Below are 23,109 nucleotides of genomic sequence, written 5' to 3'. Positions count from 1 at the left end.
AGAGGAGAGCACTGCAGGAGGTCATATTCACGGCTCAGAAGATCATCGGCTGCCCACTGCCCTGCATGGAGGACCTGATCAGCTCCCGCTGCCTCAGCAGGGCAGCCAACATCCTGAAGGACACATTTCACCCGGGACGTCATCTGTTCGACCTGCTGCCCTCTGGTAAACACTTTAGGTCCATCCCATCCCAGACAAACAGACTCAGCTTTTACCCCAGAGTTCAGAAGTAACTGAACACTTCCAAACACACACACTGACAAGGACTTTCTGTAGAACACTGTGCTCAGTAGAACCGACTGAACACCACTACGGCTCTTTACGGGCACTGACTTCAGAGAACACTGTACACTGTTCCAGAGCTCCACTGCACCTCTGTTCTATTTATTATTCATTTGTTCTCGAGCGTGTGATCTGTAATCTATATTCTTTCTGTGCAGTAATTCTTAAGATGTGCAATATTATATAACTCTATAAGCTAAGTGATGCTTTTTTTAATCACACAAACGGGGAAATTCCACCTCTGTATTTAACCCATCCATGAAGTGAAACACCACATACACACACCAGGGGGCAGTGAGCACACATGCCCAGAGTAGTGGGCAGCCCTATCCACCGTACCCAGGGAGCAATTGCGGGTTAGGTGTCTTGCTCAAGGACACTTCAGTCATGGACCGTCGGCACTGGGGATCAAACCGGCAACCTTCTGGTCACAGAGCCAGTTCCCTAACCTCCAGCCCACGACTGCCCCCAAATGTGCAGGAATCCAGGAATGTGCAATAACTAACTCCTACCTCACTTGTCTATTGTCTACTGTCTGTTTAGAATATCGTTTTATAGTCCTTTTTCTTTATGTTTAAGATTTTTTATACTATTTTTGACTTTATATATTTTAGCCTTATGTTTAATTACTTTGTGTGTAAGTGCCGTTGGATTGCTGCTCAATTTCGTTGTACACTGTGCAATGACAAAGCATCTTATCTGTCTGTCTAGCTGTTTATCTATCCGTCTGTCTGTCTGTCTATCTATCCATCTATCTATCTATCTATATATCTATCTATCTATCTATCTATCTATCTATCTATCTATCTATCTATCTATCTATCTCTGTCTTTCTGTCTGTCTATCTCGAACAATTTTCTTGACGAAAGGAACCTTGAAGATCTTTTTAAGTGTGTGCTGTATGTATGTCGGTAGTGAAAAGTATGTGTTGAAACTTCAACAGCGTTTATCGCTTCAAACTCCTTTATTTAAAAAAAAACGAGGGATTTTTCTGTGATATGGGCTGTTTAAGTGTATTGTGAAATCTTGAAGTACAAATTTTCTATAATATGTATTAATTCCAACGTGCAGCATTAATTTTTGATCAGGTGTAAAACAAGTTGTTTTTTTACTTAAATAGCAACATTATCATTATTATTATTATTATTATTATTATTATTATTAGTAGTAGTAGTTGTAGTAGTAGTAGTAGTATTATTGTTGTTGTTGCTGTTAGTATAGATGTAAAGTATGTCTCTGCTGTCAGAAGAAAACCTTCTGTCTCCATTTTTGACGTTTTTCAGTTTTTGACATAATCAGAACAAACATGTGGCTCTTTATATTGTGTGTAAATCTCATTCTCAATCTCAATTTTGGAGATACGAGGGTTCCTTCTGACAACAGCGATATTATCAAACACAGGACAAAGCTGCATATGAGGCAATGCAGGTGATGAAGTTAATAAAATAAGCTGAAAATGAACCTTGCACTTCATTTGGATTGGAGAGCTTTATTTGTTTATTTGTGAGGACCAGACTGCTATGATATTTACAAACTGCAGCTCTGCATGCATTTCAGTGCACACTCCACATTTAGAAACTCAAAAACAATGACCAAATCTAAAGAACACAATAATGAGCACTGAACTAATAAGACGTCTACAGCAGACAGCGAGAAATGCAAGAGTATTTCTTAGACCTGAGTTAGCTGCTGTACAAGAGCTGTGCTGCTGTCTGTGAAGGACTAGCCCTTTGAGGAACTGTATTCAACTCTTACACCACCAAACCACAGTTACCTTTGCTTTGAGACTTACCTGAACACACTGTTCTAGGGGTTTTCTGAATAAATCCACTGTTTATGAAAGTGTGAAGGTTCTAAAAGAAGCTGAGACATAAAGGCCCAATCACATTTCTTATTTTTACCATATCCCTTGTTTTCGAGAGTTTCCTTGCCACTTGGAACGGAGTTACGGGGTAGTGGTTGAAATCTTTCTCTATGAAATGGGACCCTCAAATAAAAAGAGCATTAACAGCTACTAGCGCTGATCTGTAGGCGACCCTGCCAGTCTGCAGTGACAGCAGAGCAGGGTAAAGTTCAGCTCCTCACTGCTGGGCTTTAGTTACATTTAGGGCATCATATGCCTTCAAAGAGGGGGGGTAATTATTTATTATCACCCCCCCTAATTCTTCAGTGATATGAAGCTAAAGTCAGATATTCACCAGCTTCTTGTTAGAATATTTCTGTTCCACCTTAAATGGAGCAGCAGTTACATTCTGGTGCTACATTCAGGTGTACCCTAGGGCTAAGTGGTGGGGTGAAATGGGACTGGGCCAATGATACTTTTTTTAATCCCACAAACAGGGAAATTCCACCTCTGCATTTAACCCATCTGTGAAGTGACACACACACACACACACACACACACACACACACACACACACACACACACACACACACACACACACAGCAATTGGGAGTTAGGTGTCTTGCTCAAGGACACCTCAGTCATGGACTGTCAGCACTGGGGATCGAACTGGCAACCTTCCGGTCACAGGGCCAGTTCCCTAACCTCCAGCCCACAACTGCCCACAACTGCCCCCCATGGGGACCCTTCTTCCATCCCACTGAATGTTCTGTCACTTGTGGCTACAACCCAATATCATATTGCATTTTTTATTATTTTTTTTTTTTACTTTTTTGATCCCACAACCGGGGAAATTCCACATCCGCATTAAACCCATCTGTGAAGTGAAACACCACATACACACTAGTGAACATACACACTAGGGGGCAGTGAGCACACACTTGCCCGGAGCAGTGGGCAGCCCTATCCACGGCGCCCGGGGAGCAGTTGGGGGTTAGGTGTCTTGCTCAAGGACACCTCAGTCATAGACTGTCGGCCCTGGGGATCGAACTGGCAACCTTCCAGTCACAGGGCCAGATCCCTAACCTCCAGCCCACGAGATGAGATTATGACATATATATGATGATTTATAATATGTTGAAAAGAGAGGACAACCGCATGTGTGAGAGCAGCGTAACTGTGACAGTGGCTACAGAGTATAGCAGTTCCCCAACATGCTCTATTCAGCACATGAGTGGTTTGATAGTCACCGGGTGAGTTGAATAAGGTGCGTCAGGACACAGAACACACAAAAACGAGAACTGTGACAGAGCACTGGCACATACAATAATGCAATTTTCTCTAGTAATAAATATTTCAGAGTGCAGTCAGTGCAATTGCATGTCCATGATTTTGGTACATTATATGTCAAAAGTATCCAGACACCCTTATATTTAAAGGTTTTAGGTAGAACTTCACTGATTTTCCAATATCTCCAAATATTTAAGTGATTGAGACATAAACAGGGTCATTCAGAGGGGTTTGGTGTGAAACGTTCTGTTCTAGAGAAACTTACAGTCAGAATTGTTCACAGTGGTGGTGATAGGAACCAGACGTCCACCTCTAAAAGCTCCTTCACAGAAAGTTCCTACATGAAATGATTATGAATTCAGTGCCTGGTGTCTGAGACACTGTTTTATGATAGTTTTGAGAAGATTTTGGTCTAAAATGATTTTTTAAAATCCATTCATGGTGGAGGAATACATGCAGAGTGTTGTGGGACAAAATAGTCCCCAAAGAAAACATTCATACAAACTCAGAAGACTCATGGAGGTTCACTGGTGGTTTTGATAGTAAATAAAATGTCTATATTTGTGTTGTAGTCATGGTGACCCCTGGTTCCTATCACCACCACTGTAAAGACATCTGAACCATTTCATGCCAAGCCACTCTGAATGACTCTTTGACATATTTTAGTAACACAGAGAAAAAAACTGCCTACTTATGTTATTTTGTCTTTTTGTCCCTGAGCTCACAAACACTGTCCTGCCACCCAAGACAGACAGTGTGGACACCCCTACTTTTGAGGCTAAGGGATGCAGTATACAGGCAGCCCTGCATTCACTCACAGCATGTTGTGCATGTCTTCTGAAACTAAACCAACATGTGCATGAGATGCAATACCAGCATAAACCGTGGGGGCAGTAGAGCACAATGTGAGGGAAGGTCAACAGCAGACAGAGCAAACCATAAAAAACGCCTGCATCTGTTTCTTCAGAAGATAAATAATAACAAATGGTAGCAATAACAAATGTGGTCTGGGGTTGGATTACAGACCAGGCCGGTGACGCCAGTGCCCCAGAGCCTCTGACTACACAACCCGCAGTGGTGGTGTGTTAGTGAGTGTTGTGCTGGTCTGAGTGGATCAGACACAGCTTTGCTGCTGGAGTTTTTAAACACCTCAGTGTCACTGCTGGACAAAAATATCCAGCCAAAAGCGTCCTGTGGGCAGCGTCGTGTGACCACTGATGAAGGACTAGAGGATGACCAACACAAACTGTGCAGCAGTAGATGAGCTGTCGTCTCTTACTTTACATCTACAAGGTGGACCGACAAGGTAGGAGTATTTAATAGAGTGGAGACAGTGTTTAAAGCTCCAGTAGCACTGCTGTAAGTAGCTTGCAAGTTGCCATGAAACTTTCAGTAAGTAGAACAAATAATGATGAGTGTCCTGCTAGACCAACACCCTGGAGACGTGACACTGTCCAGTCAGAGAGCACAACGAACAGTTGATGTTTTTTTTTCAGAGCTTTTTGACGACAGAAGCCTTGGGTTCACCACATACCACATTTTTTTGAAGTGACTGAAATATTGGGGATCACACTCTAAACAATTAAGCATCACATACTGTTCAACTTTTTAGCTGCTGCTGAATAAACAAACGTGGAGCTGCTGCTGCTTCCTCTGCACTGAAACAGCAAAGACGTAGCAGGCATACATGTTTAAATGAAGATCAATGATTTAAAAATGTGATGTGAGTTTGATGTGATATGAGTTTGGTAATTTTTAGAGTTTTAAACGTGCATACATTTGATTGTTCTCGTGCCTTAAACTCAGCCAATTAAAAATCTTTACTTCATACGCGAGAGACTTTCCCCATTTTTCTTTGTTTACTTGCTGCATTCCCTTCTATCACACTCTCTAATGTCATTGGGTGTTGCAGGAATCTGTTCAGATGGAGGTGTTGATCAGTTTACACTAGACTACACTCAGAGTTGGGTCAGAATAATCAAACATGTTTGATAAAGCCCGAGAGGTCTGAAACGCAACCATGAGGCCAAAAATCGGAGTCTGTGGCCCTCAAACACAACTAGACTCTCTCCAACTGTTGACTCTAACTGACCCAAACATCTGCAGATTAGAGCTGACCAGCTTAGACCCAGCCAGACTGAGAATCAGGACTGAAATCAGGGTAGAAGTTGTGTAGTGTAACCCCGGCTTTAGTCTCCGCAACTTATATAATGCTAACCAGTGAGCCATCTCCTAACTGTTAGATTGCTAATTGCATGTTCTGTAGTTATCACTACATTCTAATCAGCAAATTTAATATACTGGACCATGACAGATTTTGTGACATCACAACAGCCTCATCAGCTTTCAAGTACTGAGAAGCATGTACAAACATTAAATTAGTGCTCTGCTAACAATTTGACCACAACATCTCATCATAGGTGATCCAAAACAGGAATATACCATTTAAAAAGCATGTTTTTGAGTGCAGGGGGTCTTTAATACCCTCTATTTTGGAAGAAATGTTAGTTAAGCAGGTGTCTGAATATTTTTGGACATATAGTGCATCACTTCAGCAGGTGTCTCAGCTCCAAGGGGGTGGAAGAGGTCAGTGTTGGCAGTTAGACCCAGTGCAGGTTGTGTGTACCCAGGCAGCGGACACCTGCCTGACCTCCTGCATCTCTTATGGCCTGTCCGGAGAGCTCCTGCCTTCACGGGATGACATCCAGCCTGGGCAGCAGCTCCCTCTCTCTCTCTTTCTCCCTCTCTCTCTCCCTTTCTCTTTCGCTTTCTCTCTCACGCTCCTCCATCTGCTTGGACGAATCCTCATCGTCTGGCTGCTGGCGTGGCTCACAGGTGGCATGAGGCTGAGTCTGCCATGTGCCGTCACGGTAAGTGCAGTAACACACCATCCGCTCGTCGATCTCCACACGCTCTCCGGCCGGGATGATGCGGTTTCCAGCAAAGCAGTTCGGGCCTTGGAGAGAAACACAGCAACGTCTGGTTAGAAGAGCAAAAGGAAGGCTGTCACACCTCTGGTACATCCCTCAGTGCTGGACCTCATACTAGGCAAAGGTTGGCAATGGTTGGCCATGAGGGCCCTATAGAAATGCAAGATGGATGAAGACATTGGTGGTTGGTCTCAGGCATAACATTATGACCAGCTCCTTGTTTCTACACTCAGTGTCCATTTTATCAGCTACACTATATAGGTGCACTTTGTAGGTCTACAATTACAGACTGTAGTCCATCTGTTTCTCTGCATAGTTTTTTAGTCCCCTTTTACCCTGTTCTTCAGTATCAAATCAAATCAAATTTATTTGTAGCGCTTTTTACAACAGATGTTGTCACAAAGCAGCTTTTGTGGGTCCAAAATTAGCAAGAAGTAAATTACCAGATTTAATCTTAAATCTCACCGACTTTCCAGCCACACCTGGCTCAGCAGCAAAAAATCTTGGCGTTATAATAGATTCAGATTTATCATTCGATCAACATACAGGCAGCTTTTCTACATCTTCGCAACATCGCCAAGATCAGAAATGCCCTGTCCCTGCGTGATGCAGAAACACTAGTACATGCCTTTATTACTTCTAGGCCTGGTTCCTCCCAAAGTTTCTTCCTCAGTTCTGAGGGAGTTTTTCCTTGCTCCTTGCCACTGTTGCCCCTGGCTTGCCCACCGGGGGGGGTTCTGTACATTCTTACACTCCTGTTAAAACTTTGTCTTTTCCGAAATTCTGTAAAGCTGCTTTGTGACAACATCCGTTGTAAAAAGCGCTATACAAATAAATTTGATTTGATTTGATTTGATTTGATAATAGCTAGGAGTCTATGAAAACATCAATGTAGGGTGGGCAGCTAGTCCAAGGTAGGTGACAGTAGCTGGGGCGTGGGCAGCTGGCCTGAAGTGGGTAGCAGGAGAGCTCAACAGTCAGTTGTCCTTCAATGTCCAGCCAGACATGTGGGCGGTTGTATACTCAGAAAAAAGGCAGGGAGAGGGAATCATATTCTGTCTGTTTGTACGTAAAACAGGGACTGTGAACATTTCCAGAGTGTGGCTAACGACTCTGGCAGATCTGACTATGACAGCTTAACTAAAAGGAGAGAACCAGAAGGACACACAGACACTGGAGCACTCTGAAACAGTTTGGCATTCCTCCGCTCCACCATCCACAGACCTGAGTGACCGCGTGCGAGCAGCGGGACGACAGCATCAGCCTCTCAGTTTACTATAATTCCCTGTGTAGTGCATTACAGTAGTCTAGCCAAGAAGTAATAAAGGCATGTACTAGTGTTTCTGCATCACGCAGGGACAGGGCATTTCTTATCTTGGCAATGTTGTGAAGATGTAGAAAAGCTGTCCTAGTGATGCTGCCTAACACTAACATGGTGGTGGTTTGTTGGTCTGTGTTGCGCTGGTCTGAGTGGATTAGACACAGCAGTGCTGCTGGAGTTTTTAAACACTGTGTCCACTCACTGTCCACTCTTTTAGACACTCCTACCTTGTCAGTCCACCTTGTAGATGTAAAGTCAGAGATGATAGCTCATCTCCTGCTGCACAGTTTGTGTTGGTTATCCTCTTGTCTGCAGGATATTTTTGGTTGGTGGACTATTCTCAGTCCAGCAGTGACACTGAGGTGTTTAAAAACAGCAGCACTGCTGTGTCTGATCCATTCTGACCAGCACAACACTCACCAACACACCACCACCACGTCAGTGTTACTGCAGTGCTGAGACTGATCCACCGCCCAAATAATACCTGCTCTGTGAGGGTCCATGGGGGTCTTGACCACTGAAGAACAGGATAAAAGGGAGCAAACAAAGTATGCAGAGAAACAGATGGACTACAGTCTATAATTGTAGAAATACAAACTGCAAATATATAGTAAGTGGAGCTGATAAAACGGACAATGAGTGTAGAAACAAGGTCATAATATTATGCCTGATTGGTGCATATACACTATACACATCATTTTATCATTGAATTCAGGTGTTTCATTCAGTCTCTTTGCCACACGAGTATAAAATCAAGCAAATTTGTGAAAGAATGGGTCTACAGAGCTACTGAGTTTGAGTATGGTTCTGTAATAAGATGCCACTGTTGCAAAAAGCCAGTTCATGAAATTTCCTCCCTCTTAGATTTTCCACCATCAACTGTGAGTGGTATTACTGAAAAGTGGAAGTGTTTAGGAACCACAGCAACTTGGCCACAAAGTGTTAGACAACTTAAAGTTACAGAGCAGGTCAGCAAGTGCTGAGGAGCATAGAGTATAAAAGACACCAACGCTCTGCTGATCAATAACTACAGAGTTCAAACCTCAGCATCAGAACAGAAACATGCTTCATGGCATGAATTCCCATGACTGAGCAGCTGCACGCAAGTCTTACATCACCAAACACAATGATAAGCGTCGGATGGAGTTGTGTACAGCGCCACCACTGGACTCTGGAGCAGTGGAAACCGTGGAGCGATGAATCACGTTTCTCTATCTGTCAGTCTGACAGACGAGTCTGGATTTGGCAGTTGCCAGGAGAACATTACCTACCTGACTGTATTGTGGCAGCTGTAAAGTTTGATGGAGGAGGGATAATGATACAGGGGTTGTTTTTCAGGGATTGGTCTAGACCCCTTAGTTCCAGTGAATGCAAATCTTAATGCTTCAGCACCAAGACATTCTGGACAACTTATGCGTCCAACTTTGTGGGAACAGTTTTGGGAAGAACCTTTTCTGTTCCAGCATGACTGAGCCCCAGTGCACAAAGCAGCTCCATAAAGTCATGGCTGGGTGAGTTTGGTATGGAAGAACTTGACTGGCCCTCACAGAGCCCTGACCTCAACCCCATCAAAAACCTTTGGGATGAACTAGAATGGAGATTGTGAGCCAGACCCTCTTGTCCAACATCAGTGTCTGACCTCACTAATGCGCTTCTAGATGAATGGGCAGAAACTCCCACAGACACTCTCCAACATCTTGTAGAAAGCTGTTAGAGCTACAAAGGGAGACCAACTCCATATTAATGCCTATGGATTTAGAAAGGGATTCATAAAAGCTTCTGTAGGTGTCCCAATACTTTTTTGATTACAGTGAGTACTGTATTTGATCAATAATAAAACCCAGTATTCTTTTCTTTTGCATTCTGTTTTTTGTGATGTGCTTCCAGCAAAATAAGCACATCACAAATAATCTTGACTTCACTTACCGTCGGGTACTGTAAACACACATACATACATACCGACACACATACACAATCTGCTCTCCTTCTGCCTTCTGTTGTCATGGACCATCCTGTGGCCCACACTACCCCTGATATCCCAGCAGGCTGTGGACTAGTTTCTATTTCGAGCGAGCAGGTTGGTAGTAAGCGCTGTATTGAACAATTCCGTTGCATCACTGTTTTTCCATTGCGCCTCTCTGTCCTTCCGCAATAATTACAGGGGCCAAATAGATCAATTCAGTATGAGAGATAATGTGCGGATGGCATATCTTGGTCACAATTTCAGCAAAGTAGACTGACTTAATGATAAGAAAAACATCTATCTTCATTTTTGTTTATGCTTAATTTGAACAGGGCAGCTGTCCTATGCACTGTGTGACCATTTCATGATAAATGGACCAATAGAAATGGTCAGCAATGATATGCATTTGTCTATTAGCTCTGTTACTTATCAGCTGGGTAAAGATGTGACTGTGATATATTGTAGGTAGCGTGTTCTCACCGTTCTTGCACACAGGACAGCAGTGGTTGGACTCGTATGTGGGATCCACACAATGCAGAGCTGGGCATCCAGCTACGCTGCAGTACACCTCCCTGTTAGCCTCACAGCGGCACTTCTCACACCGAGACAGCTACTCAACACAGGAACACCAAACACAATTAGCGCTATGGGCACATCATCTTTTAATATATGTAAACATTATTAAGCTGGTGAAGGTTGTATATTCAAACAGCACATAAATAAATAATAAAACTGGATTTCTTACTAGGAACTGTCTTTTAATTACAGCCAGTATTTTCTATTTATCAATAACATAATATCAATAACAATATATATATATATATATATAAGTTAGTATTTTGGAGATTTTTTGGGAGATATATATCTGCTAAATATTAACTTTACAGGAGAAGGAATAAACCTACTTTACGTTTAATTTAAGTCAATGGAACCAGAATTTCTTGTATGTAATTTTGGACTGTTTCTTTTGTTCCATTCATCATGAAATTTACATGTATGTTTTTTAACTTGGTGTGTACGTTTTCTCTTTTATCAATAATATAGGTCAACACTTCAGGGAGCTTTCAGGGAGATTTTTGATTTGTTTGTGCTTCATACAAATATCTGTCAGAACCACCTAGCAACACCCTAGTAACCACCTGTTACACCATCGCAACCTATCTGTAAATATTATTAAGTTGGTGAAGCTTTTATATCCAAACTGGACAATTTTTTTATTTCTCACACTATAATAAACTGCTAAAATTATATTATAAAACTAGGAATTGTCTGAACTATCAGAATAAAAATGTTCATCTTTCTTATATTTAATTTTCAATAATACTTATTTCATGCATGAAAATATATATACATATAGACAGACAGATCACATCAAATTGCACATAAGCTTACACATATAAGGCACAAATACAAATAGACATAAAACCAGACATAAAATATGCAGAAAAAGACATAAGTTAAAGTATGAAAGAGCATAAACAGAAATACATGCATTTGCATAGTTACATAGCATATATAACATATTTGATGTATTTACATGAGAACAAGTATTAAACTAAGCGGTATGAGGTAGTTTCACACCACAACAATAAAATCAAGCATTAATAATTAAACCGACTGAAAATGCAAAAATAAATATGTTTGCAAATCTGCCTTCACTCACCTTAAACTCCTCGAGCAGTCTGTAAGTCTTTCCTCCATGCACGCACACCTTGCTGACGGCCTCACATACAGGGCAGCAGGCCCTGTAGCGGACACGCGTGCACCGGGGGTGAATGCGTGGGCACTTTGGCCGGAAGCACACGGGTCCGTCCTCCGTGCACGTGCAGGGGCATGCAGCAGGGCTGGGCTGGTATACCTCCCCAATGGCGTACACGAAGCCCTGCTCGTCGATGCACCATCTGCCCCTGTAGTCACCAAACTCGTACTCCAGCTCGGACCTGGAGGAGAACTCTGTGGCAACGCGGAGGGTGAGGATCCACATGCACACAGCCAGACTGTGCATGGCTGCAGCTCCCTGCTTTTGCATGCCTTGGGTTTGTCAGCGCGCGCTTTTTCCTCCCCACCACCAAAGCATGGGCGGCGTCTGGCCTTCCGCCCAGTGACCATGTGCGTGGGCCACTAGCAACATGCTAGGAGAACCGACAAGGATGCTTTCTGTGTTTATAGTATGAGTGATTTTTAAAAGTTATCCTATGTGCAGTGGACAGTCAAAAACGTACTTGAATAATAATCAGCAAGCGCTTCATAACCAGGTTTATAAACTCAGGATCAGAGACATCATTTAAAGGAGGGGGCAAATTGAAAAGAAGCCATTTTTTCAGGCCCAATACAAGACTGAAATACAAATTTAAAAAAAGGCGTCCGCTGGTCTTTACAAAGACAACGGAAGTCATAACTTCCGCTGGGAGCAATAGCATGTTTATAGTGCAGTGCTGGTGTGGCACTTGTGTGCAGTCTTGAGAGCATAAATAAAGGGTCTCAGCCTCGTCATCATTTGGACTTGATCTTGTCTCTGTCTTGATTATTTGGACCCTGTCTTATCGTCAATTGGTCTTGGTCTTGTTCTGGTCACTACATCACTTGGACCTTATTTCGTCATCATTTGGTCAGGACAAGCAATGTCTATAATTAAAAAATGCAGTAATATCATCAGGAGGGTCAGTTCATAGGAGGCTGGAGGTTAGGAAACCCAGCCTTGTGACCAGAAGGTCGCCGGCTCAATCCCCTGAGCCAACAGTATGCGACTGAAATGCCCTTGAGCAAAGCACCTATCCCCCAACTACTCCCCAGGTGCTGTGGATAGGACTGCCCACTGCTCCAGGCAAGTGTACTCACTGGCCCCTAGTGTGTATGTTCACTAGTGTGCTTGTATGTGAGTGTTTCACTACACGGATGGTTTAAATGTGGAGGTCTAATTCCTCTGTGTGCAGAGCTGGCTAATGGTTTTGAATTCATGCAGGTCTGGTAGTTTAGTTGTATAAAACTGGTCAAACTGGTCCAGAGGGCAGGTAAGCAGTGGGCACCCAATCAGGGCAGAAAAAGCAACAGACCATACAGGATGGGCAGCTGTTCACCTCGGCAAAGAAAAAGAACACAGTCAGTTAGTTCTGCAAGGAGTAACTGATCACAGCTTACAGGTTAACAGAGAGCAGCAGAAACTCCGGCAGGTCTAGTTATTACAGCCTAACTAAGAGGGAAAGCCAGAGGGTAAGAGAGTCATGAGGCTCCCTGAGATGTTGGCGCTCCTCTGATCCAGTGTCAACAAACCTGAGTGAGTGAGTAAGACCAGTGGGACGACAGCACCAACACCCCCAGATTACCATAATACTCTATGACCATGAACCCCTAGATCTGCACCTTTTATCTAACAGGAAAAGCTAATTACCAAAATCTTGACTAAACAAGTGCTTCTTAGTCTAGACTTAGAGGACTGAGGCTGTGTCTGAGTCCCAAACACTAACTGGAAGATTATTACAAAGCTGGGGGAGGGCTTTGTATGAGAAGGCGCCATCCCCTGATGTAACTTTATTAATTCTAGGTACTAATAGTGAGCAGCACCTTGTGATCTAAGTAGGCACAGTGGTTCACAGTCCATTTAGAGCTCTATAGGTCAGTAAGAGAATTTTGTAATCAGTGTGAAATTTAACTGGCAACCAATGCAGGGTTGATAAAACTGGGCTGGTATGGTCAAACTTTCTGGTTCTTGGACTAGCTGAAGCCTGTTAAGGCTTTTGCGGGAACATCCAGACAGTAGGGAATTACAGTAATCTAGCCTTGATGTAATAAATGCATGAGCTAACTCTTTTGCATCCTGTTTGTGCATTTCTTAATTTAGCAATATTGCAGAGATGCAGGAAAGCTATGGTAATGTTATTTGTACACCGATCAGGCATATTATGACCACCTCCTTGTATCTATGATCACTGTCCATTTTATCAGCTCCACTTTCTATATAGGTGCACTTTGTAGTTCTACAGTTACAGACTGTAGTCCATCTGATTCTCTGATACTTTGTTAGCCCCCTTTTACCCTGTTCTTCAGTGGTCAGGACCCCCATGGACCCTCACAGAGCAGGTACTATTTGGGTGGTGGATCATTCTCAGCACTGCAGTAACATTGAAGTGGTGGTGGTGTGTTAGTGTGTGTTGTGCTGGTATAAGTGGATCAGACACAGCAGTGCTGCTGGAGTTTTTAAACACTGTGTTCACTCACTGTCCACTCTATTAGACACTATCTTGTCAGTCCACCTTGTTTCGAAGGACAGTTCAGAATGTACTTTGTGACAACAATATTTTTCACAGATGTACCTGATTCAACAGAGAAACTATTACAGCAATCAGCACTCAGTAGCAGTAGGGCTAAGCAATCAGCACTCAGTAGCAGTAATGCTAAGCAATCAGCGCTCAGTAGCAGTAGGGCTAAGCAATCAGCACTCAGTAGCAGTAGGGCTAAACAATCAGCGCTCAATAGCAGTAATGCTAAGCAATCAGCACTCAGTAGCAGTAATGCCAACCAATCAGCACTCAGTAGCAGTAATGCTAACCAATCAGCATTCAGTAGCAATAGAGCTAAACAATCGATCTGCATCTATGTAAACAACAGGTGGTGTTCTGATGTAAAGACTTTTGAAAAACATTGTTCAGCTCACTTAGAACAGCTGACGATGAAGTGAAATCCTTCTATTTACTCAGAGAGTTCAGCACTGTGTTTATTCTGGCTGTTTACATCCCGTTACGCGCAAACTCGGCCACGATGCTAGGACTGCTGTATTACGCCTTTAGTAAACAAGAGACCGTGAACCCGGACACCTCATTCATTGTTGCCGGTGACTTCAATCACTGCAACCTGAGGACTGTCTTACCCAAGTATCATCAGCACATGAGCTTTCCGACAAGGGAGAGTAACATACTTGACCAAGTCTACAGCAACATGAGGGGGGCATACAGGGCTGTGCCTCGGCCGCACTCCGGACAGTCTGACCACATCTCCGTGTTCCTCTACCCAGCATACAGGCAACTCCTCAAGCAAGCACTTCCAGTAAGTAAAACTATCAAAGTTTGGAATGAATAAACTGACCTAGTGCTTCAGGACTGCTTTGACAGTACAAACTGGGATGTGTCCAGATCTGTTGCTGTGAGAGAGGACTGTACTGTTGATCTAGAGGACTATACTTCTGGGGTAACATGCTATATCAGCAGCTGCATTGAAAGCATTGTTCCCACAAAGTGCTGCAGAAAATACCCCAACCAGAAACCCTGGATAAACGGCGAAATTCGGTCCATGCTATGTGCTTGCCATGCTGTATTTCTCTCAGGCAACACTGGAGATTACAAAAGGTCCAGATATGACCTACATAGATCTATCAGTGAGGCCAAGAGACAGTATAGGCTGAAGCTGGAGGGCTACTACACCACCACAGACTCCTGGCACATGTAGCAAGGACTGCAGCACATCACCAGTTCCCAACAGATGAGCAGGGTGGTCACAACGCTATGCTCACTTCGAGGCCCTAAACCCTGGCCGACTGAGAGATGCTATGGCCAAGGAGAGCACACAGAACACATCACTCACTGTGACATCAGTGGATGTGTGCAGGACCTTGAAGAGAATAAACCCACGGAGAGCAGCCGGTCCAGACACCCCTGGGCGTGCACTCAGGGTTTGCTTGACAGAACTGGCTAACGTGTTTGTGGACATTCAATCTGCCCCTCGCGCAAGCTTTTGTGCCATCCCACTTCAAGACCAGCACAATCGTGCCCCTCCCAAAGAAAAGCATTGTGACCTGCCTAAATGACTATCACCCCAATCATGATGAAGTGGATTGAGAGAATAGTCATGACTCATATCCAGGAGATCCTCTCCAGTTTGCATACCGTCGGAATCGGTCCACAGACGATGCAGTCAACACTGCCCTTCACACAGCCCTCACACACCTGGAGGGAAAGGACACATATGTCAGAATGCTCTTCACTGACTACAGCTCAGCATTTAACATGGTCATCCCATACAAACTCTCAGAAAAGCTCCTCATCCTCGGGTTGACACCCGCCCTCTGCAACTGGATGCTGAACTTTCTAACAGACAGACCCCAGTCAGTCAGAGTTGGCAGCCACACATCCAGTACAAGAACAGTGAGCACAGGGGTCCCCCAGGGTCCTCCCTCTTCACTTATGACTGCATGGCCTCCCAGAACAACACCAGCATAATCAAGTTTGCTGATGATACTACAGTCATTGGACTGATCACTGGTGGTGAAGAGACAGCATACAGGAAGGAGGTGGTTGAGCTGGTGGCCTGGTGTCATGACAACAATCTTTCCTTGAATGCAGACAACACCAAGGAAATGACTGTTGATTCAAAGAGGAAGCAGAAGCTGCACATACCCCTCTACATAGGTGAGACAGAGGTGGAGAGGGTGAAAACCTTCAAATTCCTTTTCATCCACATCAGTGAGGATTTCACCTGGTCTCACAACACACACCTCATCATCAGGAAGTCTCAGCAGTGACTGTACTTTATGAGAAGACTGAGGAAACTCAGCATGCCAGCCAAAATTCTCAGCACCTTCTGCAGGAGAATGATCAAGAACGTTTTTACAAGCTCCATCATGGTCTGGTATGGAAACTGCACTGCTCAGGACAGGAAGGCTCTCCAGCGTGTGATCAAAACTGCACAGTCCATCTCAGGGGCAGCCTTCCCCTCACTACAGGACATTTATCACACCAGAGTCATCCGGGTCAGTACACACCCCCAGCACAGACTCTTCATACTCCTGCCTTCAGGCAGACCTACAGGAGTGTGAAGTCCAGGGCTACAAGACTGACCAACAGTTTCTATTCACAGGCCATCAGGCTGGTGAATACCTCACTCACTACCTCTTCCCCCCTCCCACTCTGAACTGGTTTAACTCTGGCCAACCTTGCGCTCAATAACTGCACCTTACTGCCACTGTACTGCTATTGTCAGATTACTATTACTATTACTTGCACAGAACACTACTGTTTACATCTGTTACTTGCAACATGAATTTTATGAACAGCTTCTGTACATACTTGCACATATGCACATGTAACTTTAATTTTTCTTTCAACTTTGCTAAAACCGTACTTTTTACCTTTTTACTATTGTAAAAGCACTCGGGAGCAGTAGGGCTAAGCAATCAGCACTCAGTACCTGTAGTAGCAGTAATGCTAGTGTTTCCCTAACAGTCTGGCCCAAGGCAGCTCTCTCTAATAGCTTCTTCATCAAGTGCAAGCAAGCAAGCAAAATTTATTTATATAGCGCTTTTTACAACAGGTGTTGTCACAAAGCAGCTTTACAGAACAATCAGCATTACAGAGAGAAGAGAAAAGAAGAGAGAAACTCCGGGTCCGAGCCCCCATGAGCAAGCCAGCGGTGACGGTGGCAAGGAAAAACTCCCTAAAAGAGGAAGAAACCTTGAGAGGAACCAAGACTCAGAAGGGGAACCCATCCTCCTATGGTCGACACCAGACAGCGAACATTATTAGTAAGAAGTATTATAGTAAAGTGGGTATAGTATAATAAAGTATAGTAAAGTATAGTAAAGAAAGAGAGAGATCTGAGGGTGAGGACTGCACAGCGCTGTACAGCAAGAAGCTCAGTGGTGGTCAAACCGGTCCAGAAGGCTGGTGAGCAGCGGCACCAATCAAGGCAGTAGAGGCAACAGCATCAGGCGCACAGGATGGGCAGCTGATCAGCTCGGCAGAGAAAGGAGAAGAAAAAAAAACAGAGTTAATACTGTAAAGAGTGGCTGACCACAGATTACAGTAAAACAGAGCGTAGAGTGTAGACTCCAGCAGGTCTAGACCTGACAGGGAAGACTAATCACCAAATGCTTGACTGTACAAATAAGTTTTTAGCCTAGACTTAAAGATTGGGGCTGTGTCTGATTCCCGAACATTGGCAGGAAGATTATTCCAGAGCTGGGGGGCTTTGTATGAGAAAGCTCTCCCCCCTGATGTAGCTTTATTTATTCTAGGTACCAGTAGTAGGCCAGCACCTTGTGATCTAAGTAGGCGTGATGGTTCATAGTGGGAGAGGAGCTCACTCAGGTACTGAGGGGCGAGCCCGTTTAGAGCTTTATAAGTCAGTAATAGAATTTTATAATCAATGCGAAATTTAACTGGTAACCAGTGCAGGGCTGATAAAACTGGACTAATATGGTCAAACTTCCTAGTTCTTGTGAGGACTCTGGCTGCAGCGTTCTGGACTAGCTGAAGCTTGTTAAGGCTTTTGCTGTGACATCCAGACAGCAGGGCATTACAATAATCTAGCCTTGAAGTGATAAATGCATGAACTAGCTTTTCTGCATCCTGTAGAGATAATGAATTTCTTAATTTAGCGATATTGCGGAGATGCAGGAAAGCTGTTCTAGTAATATTAGTTATATGTGTGTCGAAGGAGAGATCAGCGTCTATCATGACACCAAGATTTTTAACAGATAGGCTTGATGAAACTGAGAGATTGTTAAGTTTTAGTGTTGAGTTAGACAGTCTGTGTCTGGCTAATTTTGGACCAAGAAGCAGGACCTCTGTTTTATCTGAGTTAAGTAACAGAAAATTATTTGACATCCAATCTTTTATGTCTTTTACACAGTCCTCAATCTTGGCAAGTTTAATTTTATCATCCGGTTTACTTGATATGTATAACTGGGTGTCATCTGCATAACAGTGGAAATTTATGCCGTGTTTACTGATAATGGTGCCTAGTGGTAGCATATATATTGTAAATAATATAGGTCCTAAAACAGAACCTTGTGGAACACCATAAATTACTTTTGCACGAACAGATGATTCACCCTTTACATTAACAAACTGATATCGATCGGTGAGGTAGGACCTGAACCAGGAAAGAGCTGTTCCTGTTACCCCTACAAGGTTTTCTAGTCTATCTAGTAGGATAGCGTGGTTTATTGTGTCGAATGCTGCATTAAGGTCAAGGAGGACTAACAACGACACATTTCCTTGGTCCGTGAATAATAGAAGATCATTTATAATTTTTACTAATGCTGTTTCTGTACTATGATGTGGCCTAAAACCAGACTGAAATTTTTCGTGTAGATTATTCCTATGCAAATAAGGGCTTAATTGTTTTGCTACCACTTTTTCCAGGATCTTAGATATGAAGGGGAGATTTGAGATGGGTCTATAATTTGATAGTTCACAGGGATCGAGGTTAGCTTTCTTAATCAGCGGTCTAATTACTGCAAGTTTAAAAGTTTTTGGGATATATCCGAGGCTAAGAGAGGAGTTTATTATTGACAGAATAGGCTTAGTTATTTCTGGTAAGATTTCCTTGAGTAGACCTGTAGGGATCGGGTCCAGAATACAGGTCGATGGTTTTGCAGAAGAGACTATTTTGATTAGTTCATTTTCTTGGAGTAATGTAAAGTGGTGCTCATTAGAACAACAGGTCCCTCTAGTGGTAGGTACTGTCAGCAATAAGACCTGAAAAAGCCCAATATCAGCTGTAGATTGATATTGAAGAGCTCAGTTTGGTTGATTAAGCTTGGGAACTGAAGGAGAAGCAGAATCAAGTTTTCTATGGGACATTAGAAACAACAGCAGGCCAAAGGCTGAAAAATGGTCTCACGGATGACAGAGCAGAAAGAAAAAAGCTCAATTGGACTGAAATATAATTTCAGGAAAGTGTCCTAAATGTAAAATAAACATCAATATTTAACCCTTGTGTGGTGTTGATGTGTTTGTTACTCAGTGGTCTGGTGGACCCAGTGTATTATTGTTATCTAAATCAACACAGCCACAACAATTTATGTAAAAATACCAGATGTTTAAATTATCACAAGTGTCCATTGTTGGGTTCTCCTTTAGCAGCTGTCGCCAGTCAGCAGCCTGTCCACCCACATACACGCACACACCCACCCACACACACACACACACACACAGACTAACAGCAGGCCATGTTGCAGGAGAACAGTGAAAGACACAGCACCTCCTCACGTTTACTCCCAGCGGGTTCAGACCAACACCACATGTGTAATATAAAAGTGTGGGGGGTGAACAGAGTGAAGTACTGAAAATGTGTTATTTTATACGTTCTTTATAGAAAACGAGCAAAGATTCTGAGGCTAAAATAATAATAAATCACATTATTTTTCTATTGGTAAATGTTGAAAATGGTTACCACAGACCTGAACACCACACAAGAGTTAAGTGTGTTATGAAGCATGGTCTCAGAGAAGATCATGCTCTCCCTTCAAAACCTTATTTTAATTTTCCAGAATGTCCTACAGAGGCTACAGAGGCAGGATAAGGTCAAAGAACCTGATCACCTGGAGAGCAAATTCCACTTTATTGAATTTACCAACCAAGACAGTGAAGGAAGGAACAGCATTGTAAACACAGAGAGACTCTTACATATAATGAAGTTAAAAAATCATATTGTTTTACATTTTAAATGACTGGCATATTCACATATTCAGGCTCACTTAAACTGTAACATTTATGCCATTTAGCAGATGCTCTTATCCAGAGCAACTTGCAAAGGTGCTTTGTTGTCCACTCAGAGGTAGTGCCCTACTTAGCACAAACTAACCTTGAGCTCAGACACAAAGGCCAGTGCTGATACCTGGAAAGAAAGATACCTCAGACCAATGTGTCAACGGAGTACATGAGAAAGACCTGTACACTACTGCCATCTGCTGATTGGACTGTGTGAGTGCACTGCTTCCATAAAGACAGGCAGAGAGGATCTGAGTGAAAAGCATTTTCACTGAAACACCTTTTGATGGGATTTAACATGCATATTTATACTTTTTCCAACTGTGTACTGACAAAAGTGTAAGTTGTCTAGAATGTCTAGTTTCAGCTGCTCAGAACCAAGACCTTAAAGAGCCCATATACTACGTTGTGATTGTTTATGTCTGTCTACCCTGCGATGGACTGACGACCTGTCCAGGGTGTATCCTGCTTTCCGCCCGATGACCGTTGGGATAGGCTCCAGCACCGCCCTTTTTGTTAAGAGTGCCAGATTAAACAGGCTGCTTTAGCTACTGTGCCTTTAAGGCTGATTTGTGTAAATGAGCTCTGTCCTGATTGGCTGCCCTGTATTGCACTTCATTCATATAAGAAGTCAAGGCTAAAACATTTCAGATATTAGAATTTGTTAAGGGTTAGTGGTTGAAATCTTGCCCTACGAAATGGGACCCTCAAATAAAAAGAGCTTTACTTCATTAACAGCTACTAGCGCTGTTCTGTAGGCGACCCTGCCAGTCTGCAGTGACAGCAGAGGAGGGTAAAGTTCAGCTCCTTACTGCTGGGCTTTAGTTACATTTAGGGCATCATATGCTTTCAGAGAGGGGGGCATTTATTTATTATCACCCACCACTAATTCTTCAGTGATATGAAGCTGAAGTCAGATATTCACCAGCTTCTTGTTCGAATATTTCCTGTTCCACCTTAAATGGAATAGCAGTTACATTCTGGCGCTTCAGGCATCAGAACTGCTGGACTATTTAAGGTGGAACAGCAAAGTTAGCTAGTTACCAAGACATTAAACATTCAAGAATTTTGTCATATGCACAGCAGAAGAGGCAGTTACACTGTATAATGAAATTCTTCCTTTGCTGTTCCTCCATTCACCAAATATAATCTTAAGAGAATGGGGAAAAAAAGAAAATATAAGAATAACAAACAATAGTAAAAAAGTCAAAGAAAATGTACAGTATGTGCAAAGTTGAAATAAAGTTAGTTACACGTGCGTATGTGCAAATATGTAGAGCAGCTGTTCATAGTGCATCAAGTAACAGGTGTAAACAGTAAACAATATTGTTCTGTGCAAGTAATAGATGTAAACATTAGTGTGCTAACAGCAGCAGTACAGTGGCTGTAAGGTGCAGTTATTGATTGCAAGGTTGGCCAAAGTTAAACCAGTTCAGAATGGAAGGGGGGAAGAGGTAGTGAGTGAGGTATTCACCAGCCTGATGGCCTGTAGTCCTGGACTTCACACTACTGTAATGTCTGCCTGAAGGTAGGAGTGTGAAGAGTCTGTGCTGGGGGTGTGTACTGTCCCTGATGATGTTGTGGGCCCTCCTGATGACTCTGGTGTGATAAATGTCCTGTAGTGAGGGGAAGGCTGCTCCTGAGATGGACTGTGCAGTTTTGATCACACGCTGGAGAGCCTTTCTGTCCTGAGCAGTGCAGTTTCCATACCAGACCGTGGTCTGGCAGCTCCCGCTTCCTCCTTGGATCAACAGTCATTTCCTTGGTCTTGTCTGCATTCAAGGAAAGATTGTTGTCATGACACCAGGCCACCAGCTCCACCACCTCCTTCCTGTACACTGTCTCGTCCCCACCAGTGATCAGTCCAATGACTGTAGTATCATCAGCAAACTTGATGATGCTGGTGTTATTCTGGGAGGCCACACAGTCATAAGTGAAGAGCGTGTACAGAAGGGGGCTCAGCACACAGCCCTGGGGGACCCCTGTGCTCACTGTTCTTGTGCTGGATGTGTGGCTGCCAACTCTGACTGATTGTGGTCTGTCTGTTAGAAAGTTCAGCACCCAGTTACAGAGGGCAGGTGGCAGTCCGAGGGTGAGGAGCTTTTCTGAGAGATTGTGTGGGATGACTGTGTTAAATGCTGAGCTGTAGTCAATGAAGAGCATTCTGATATACGTTAGCATGCTATATGCGAATTTTATGCTTGTAATACATTGAAACTACATTATAACACAGTGGTTTTTAATGGAGAAAATTCTCATGCTTGTGTGTTTCTTTGGTCTCTTGTGCTCTTACTGGTTTCTCTTTTGTCTCATAACACTCTTGTTTGCAGTCAGTCTCTGAAAAACCTTGTTTGGAAGGTCATGTAGCCCCAGCACTTCAATCTACCCCTCTTTCTCAACAAGAATGGGGACACCATACCCCTAGACATGAACAGAGGGCTAAGGGCCAAGTGCTAGGGGTGAGGGGTGAAATGGGATTGGGCGCAGTATAGCTTTAGATCACACATAGCAATATTAGCATTACAGCTCTTTAATGACCTCGTAATTCAGAGGATCCAGTTTTTTTCGGGAGAAAAATGTACACAGGACAAAACGTATCAGGTTCTGAACATTTTTATTTGACACAGGGTGCAACAGAGGCAAACTTGACAAACTTCTGAATTGATCTCTGCGTACAAGGAGCACTCACATTACAAAACACTGCACAATTTTGTGGTATAAACCCTGCCGTATTCACACAAAAAGCAGTTCACACAATGGATTCCAAAGAAGTCCACTACAATATGGTCACTGTAGCTTGGTACAGATAACAACTGAAGACGTTAGAAGATATGTTTGTCATGTATTTCATTGTAAAGTTTTTTAATAGAATATGCTGGAATGACAGCAAGAAGCTGCCATAGTGTTCAATAGCCCACCATTTACATTTAAATAAACGTTTTGTTATGTTTTGTTGGGAATGGATGCAGTTCTAGCACCACAGGTCTGTCTCTTGA

The 23,109-nt window shown here is 43.2% G+C and overlaps 1 protein-coding gene across 1 annotated transcript; it reads right to left on the bottom strand.

Annotated features, from left to right (window-relative positions):
* Positions 1–4,002: 4,002 nt before the first annotated feature.
* si:dkey-283b1.7 (von Willebrand factor C domain-containing protein 2-like) lies at positions 4,003–11,686 on the bottom strand. Its single transcript, XM_017710353.2, has 3 exons — positions 11,293–11,686; positions 10,110–10,239; positions 4,003–6,371 (listed from the first exon to the last, which is right to left on the bottom strand). The coding sequence occupies exons 1-3, from the start codon at positions 11,656–11,658 to the stop codon at positions 6,106–6,108; spliced, it is 762 nt and encodes a 253-aa protein (XP_017565842.1). The 5' UTR covers positions 11,659–11,686; the 3' UTR covers positions 4,003–6,105.
* Positions 11,687–23,109: the final 11,423 nt, after the last annotated feature.

Source organism: Pygocentrus nattereri, chromosome 14 (assembly GCF_015220715.1).
Source record: "Pygocentrus nattereri isolate fPygNat1 chromosome 14, fPygNat1.pri, whole genome shotgun sequence".
In the NCBI taxonomy this organism is placed as follows: Eukaryota; Metazoa; Chordata; class Actinopteri; order Characiformes; family Serrasalmidae; genus Pygocentrus; species Pygocentrus nattereri.
This window is presented reverse-complemented; position numbering and strand designations above follow the sequence as displayed.

Coding starts and splice junctions, on each gene's coding strand:
- si:dkey-283b1.7 (XM_017710353.2), bottom strand. CDS start 11,658: ATGCAAAAGCAGGGAGCTGCAGCCATGCACAGTCTGGCTGTGTGCATG. Junction 10,240..11,292: donor GACTGCTCGAGGAGTTTAAG/GTGAGTGAAGGC, acceptor TGTGTTGAGTAG/CTGTCTCGGTGTGAGAAGTG. Junction 6,372..10,109: donor CTGTCCTGTGTGCAAGAACG/GTGAGAACACGC, acceptor TTTCTCTCCAAG/GCCCGAACTGCTTTGCTGGA.